The 5,093-nt window shown below is 51.0% G+C and overlaps 1 protein-coding gene across 1 annotated transcript; it reads right to left on the bottom strand.

Annotated features, from left to right (window-relative positions):
• Positions 1-247: 247 nt before the first annotated feature.
• On the bottom strand, positions 248-4,259 carry Pcbd1 (pterin-4 alpha-carbinolamine dehydratase 1). Its single transcript, XM_041656199.1, has 4 exons — positions 4,109-4,259; positions 2,127-2,258; positions 1,686-1,766; positions 248-808 (listed from the first exon to the last, which is right to left on the bottom strand). Exons 1-4 carry the CDS (start codon positions 4,109-4,111, stop codon positions 710-712), a joined length of 315 nt encoding a protein of 104 aa, XP_041512133.1. The 5' UTR covers positions 4,112-4,259; the 3' UTR covers positions 248-709.
• Between the last annotated feature and the right edge of the window lie 834 nt (positions 4,260-5,093).

The following is a 5,093-nucleotide window of genomic DNA, read 5'->3' on the forward strand; positions in this document are numbered from 1 at the left end:
AGATCCCTCAAAACTAAGCATGATTATGTCCGGGTGGTGGCGGCGCACACCTTTAATCCCAAGCACTCAGGAGGCAGGGGCAGGTGGATCTCTGAGTTTGAGGCCAGCCTGGTCTACAGAGTGAGTTCCAGGACAGCCAAGGCTACACAGAGAAACCCTGTCTCAAAAATACAAACCAAACCCCCCAAAATCTATAATTGATTTCAGTTTGTCATGGCCTGTGGAAAAGAAGGTTCCAGAAGCTGAACCAATTGATAGCATGGTTTTATTAGAGGCATTAAAGCACATGTTTCTGTGATACAGTGGGAATTGTTCTAGTTCTGGGGTCTAAGATTGAACTTTATGTCATGCTTTAACCCAGCTACTTGGACAGTGAACTAGAAAGGGAGGAAAAGGAGGAAAATACAGCCTGGAAAGAAGACTACCGCTGCTGGGAAGCCCATGGAGGAAGGGAAACTTTATTCAAAGTAGTGTAACATGGCAGAGCCCCAGTGAGAAGAGTGACACAGGCAAAGGTCGCAGTCCTTACTGCTGACATTGACACCTACGTCTTCCTATCCAGGGACTCATCCCTAAATGGAGATGGTGCTCGCTGCAAGCAGCAGGGACCAATGGCCAGCTTCCTTGGTTTCCTCTCTGGGTTCCTGTTCAGTCAGCCCTCCCATCCCCCATCTCCACCCCCGCCAGGAAATTTTTTAAAAGGACAGGTCTATGTCATAGACACAGCGACTTGTTCGATGAAGCTAGCCAGGTTTATGTCCCGTTCTGAAAGGCCGGCACACTCGTGGGTGCTCAAGGTGATGTGGACCTGAATGAGAGAAAACCAGAAGTTCAGCGGCAAGCAAGCACCCTCCAGGAAGAGCAAGAGCCACCAGCTGTGCGCTCAGTTCTACCAGGGACAGCAGGACAATAGCCAGTCTTTCTGAGGACAGGAACTGGCCACTAGTCACTCCCGAAGACAGTAGCTGGTCACTGTTTTCCTGACAGCTCTAAGAAAGGGACACACCTGCTGACACACCATTTTCCTTCAATAGTTTCCCCAAATAATGATGATTTCAGTAATAGGATAAAAAGTTCACAGAATGGAAGGAAGCCAGGGGCCAGCAAGATGTCTCAGTGGGAAAAGACACTCGCCAACAGGCCTGACAACCTGAGTTCAACCTCCAGGATCCACAGAGTAGAAGGAGAGAAGAGACTCCCACAAGTCGCCAGCTTGCTTCCACACGCACAGCATATATGTGCCCACACACTACACTAAATAAATGTTAAAACTTTTTTTTTTGAAGACAAAAGTTAAAATCAGAACTGAAGGTGGGCGTCCAGACACATCCTTCATGTTTTTATAGACAGTCCAGCAGCGCTCTTGGCACCTTCATAAGACAGTCTGATCTGCTGAGAGAGACAACTGAGTTCCGTCTTACTGCTCTCTCTTGTTCTTTCATCAGGAATAAAACCGCTGGTGCTATTAACAGTGCCCTTCCCAATGTCTGACCACAATCGTTCAAGGTATTTTACTTTGCACTTATTATCAGCACTGAGACGGGCTGTCTTGTGGGGAGTCTCTGTTGGCTCTAGGAAGGGGAACAGACAGAAGGGGCATCAGCTAACTGGTGAGGAAGGGCCCAGGGTCAGGTCCAAGAGCAAACCTTCAGGAAGACGAGGTTCTAGGACAGGGGCAGGCTCACCTTGTTGTACACGTTAAACCACTCAGGGTGGTGGTCCAGCTTCTCAGCCTGTAGGGCCACTCTTGTCATGAAGCCAAAAGCCTGATAGATACAGGAGGATAGCTTAGCTTCTTCCAGGGCCTCTGGAGCTCTAACCTCCCCTGTGACATCCTGTCCCTCATTCTGAGGCCCGTGTTAGTGTTACTCACGTCCCCAGTGTGGTGCACACAGCACAGGCGGTTGGTGCTGGCCAGTATTCTGTGATTAAAGTGCCTTTGGAAGAACATGCACTTGCTACCCTTTGGAGGACTGCCTCCTCCAAGGACTTCGAGTTCCGGGAAGGCAGGGCCCAAGGCCCTTCTCTTTGCAGGCCACTTGGAAATGTATTTCCCCTTGGCTAGTAGGACATGGCATGAGCACAGAATGTGGCCCGGTTAGTAACCCACCACCACCACCACATACCCGGTTGAAGTCTTTAAAATGAAACTGTTTGAAGATGGCATCTCGGCCTTCCAGTTCATTCCACCCTACTGCCCTCAGATTTGGCAGCAGCTGGTCCCGCTCCTCAGCACTCAGCCTGTGTGCCTTGCCAGCCTAGGAGAGGGAGAACAGAGGCCCCAGGCCTTCCTTTTACAGGTCAAGAACATGCCCCAGACTTTTGAGAGAAATTTAGCCGGGCTGGCTGCTGTTGATACAAGTGCCCTGCCCCAAGCCACGGGTCTTTGGGTTTGCAGGGAAGTGCCCTGCTAGGAGGTGAGGTTATTGATAGACTCTTGGGTCCTGTATTTTTTGTTTTGGGTTTTTTCAGTTGGTGTGTGTGTGTGTGGATGGGTACATGTATGTGCATGTATGTTTGTGGAGGTCAAAGGGAAATCTCGGATGCCATTTTCAGGTATCATTTGCCTTTAGTTTAATTAAAAAAAATTCATTAAAATTTTTGTTTAATGTGTGAAGGTGTTTTGTCATCACATTCTGCTGCCTGAAGAGGCCAGAAGAGGGTGTCAAATACCTCAGAACCAGAATCACAATTGTGAGCTGTCACATGAGTGCTGGGAACCGAATCCAGGTCCTTTGGAATAGAAGTCAGTGTTCTTAACCACGGAGCAACTCTCCAGCCTCCCCCCCACTTTGTTCGCTTTATTTAGACAAGGTCTCTCGCCAAGTAGGCTAAACTCGCTGCCATTGAGCCTCAGAGATCCATCTATCTCTGTTTCCCTGATTCTGGGATTACAAGTACAAACTACATTTAAAAAGTGCTTCCTTGGATAAGAAGACTTGTGTGACAGGTTCCAGGCCAGCCCTGGGGCCTATGGACCAGCCCTGGGAACTACAGACGAGCACTGGGGCCTACAGACCAGCCCTGGGGCCTATGGACCAGCCCTGGGAATTACAGACCAGCCCTGGGAACTACAGACCAGCCCTGGGGCCTACAGACCAGCACTGGTGTTTGTGCTCTCAGAAGCAAGGAGCTCTGCTTCACTGACAAGGGATGGCTGTAGCGAAGGCAACAGAGATCTGCACTGTGGTTAATAATAGGGAAGTCTTTCCAGAGCAGGCTGATAAGCTGGGCTCTTGTAACCAGGCAACCAGATATCAACGGGGCACCAGAACCCACTGTTTTTTTTTTTTTTTTGTTTGTTTATTATTTTGGTTTTATGTTTTGTTTTTTTTCTTGACTCCCAAAGGAGTGGTGGGTACAGGTGAGCTGGAGGGATGCTGGGAGGTGCGGGGTGGGGAGTGGGGGATGGTACCTTCTCTTTAGAGTTTTCCAGAACCCCCTAGTCTTAGAATGACAATGCTCTGCACTCTGGGGTCAGAGGGGTAAGGGCCTTGTTTGCTTACTTACAGCCTTTGGCAGTGTGGGCCCAGGGATTACTGATTATCCAAGTCTGTGTCTTTGGTCCCTAGTGACCCTTCCCAGGCCACAGCTGCCAAAACGGCTTCCAATCCCCCAACTGCTCCAAAGGTGCAGAGAACTGTGCTGTTTGGTAAGAGTTTCAGGGATCGAGCAGCTCCAGGGGCACCCCTTTCCAAAGGACCTAAAATCCTGACCCACGAAGGTGGAACACAGAATCCCAGCTAGGTGCTTGGGCGGGGCGCAAGACCGGGGACAGCACTAGGGTGCCGAGAGAGCTGAGTCCCGCCAGATCCGGCACCCCAAGGGACCAGCTAGCCTTTAGGGCCAGAACCACGCCACGGAGACCCGCCTTCCTGCCACACCCCGCCGGAGCCCGCCAGCAGGCGGCCTGGAGTCGAGACAGGCCAGGCTTGGTCTCTCCAGGCCCGCCACCACCGCCACCTCCCATATCTGCACCCCAGCGCCCCCGAGGGCGGCAAGGTGACTCTAGCCCAGTGCGATGGCGTTGCCCGCACCCTCAACATCGGAGTCCTAGCCCGACTTCCCGAGATCCCCGCTCAGGGTTCACCACACGTCCTGCGCTTACCATGTCCAGCGCTGGTAGCAGGTGGCGGCAGAGAGGGAGAGGAGGCCGGCAGGCAGGAGGCCACCCGCGGGGGCGGAGCAGAGATCCGGCCGCCGCCGGGTAATAATTAACGTGGGTCCTCCTTGCTCCCCGCCCTTCCAGCGTTTTCTATGCCCTGTGCTCTGTGAGCATGGCTGTGTGATGGGCTCCAGGGCAAAGGCTTTAGTTCCTCTGTCTGCTGCCTGTCTGCTGGAGGACTCTGAGTGCCAGACTACCTGACCTATTGGTATATTAACAACGACAACGACAAAAGCCACCCAGGTAAATGTGACACATATGGGATTGCACATACATAAAGTTCACCATTGTAACTGTCCTGACAGGAGAGAAGATATCTAAAGGGAGACACTGTGTCCCTCCCCTGTATTGTCGGGCTGTTGAAACAATGAACCCTAAGACATCGAAATTTCTCTAGGAGTCTCATGTTAGGAGAAGGAAAAGGCCGGAATCTGCCAGAAGATGTCATACCATTCTGGCAACTTGCCAGACCACCTTGAAGGTGATCACACCTTGGCTGCAACTGCTTAGCTAGGCATTCCCCTTGCTCTCTATTCAAATCTGAGCCTTATAGCAGGAGATGGACTTGGAGGATCCTGGACTTCGTTTCTTTTGTTAGTGTGTCCATATTGAATACAATCACCTTGTTCTGCATCCCACTGTTTTAATTTTCAGAAAGATTTATTTATTTGTTTGTATATGTGTGTGTGTGTGCGTGCGCCCATGAGTTTATGTGCACAGCATGCATGTTGGTGTCATGGAGGTCAAATGGAGAAGGGATCCCCTGGAACTGGAGTTACATGTTGTCATGAGCTGCCTGATGGGGTGCTGGGAGGCAAATTCAGATTTTATGCAAGAACTGTAAGTGCTCATCAGCCCCTCTGGCTGACTTGGCTCTTTAGTTGACATACAGAGAACAGGTGGCTGAGCCTGGCTTGTTAGGGCTCCC

Source organism: Microtus oregoni, unplaced genomic scaffold (assembly GCF_018167655.1).
Source record: "Microtus oregoni isolate MIOR12 unplaced genomic scaffold, Mior012 000007F_ref0000211, whole genome shotgun sequence".
Lineage (NCBI taxonomy): Eukaryota > Metazoa > Chordata > Mammalia > Rodentia > Cricetidae > Microtus > Microtus oregoni.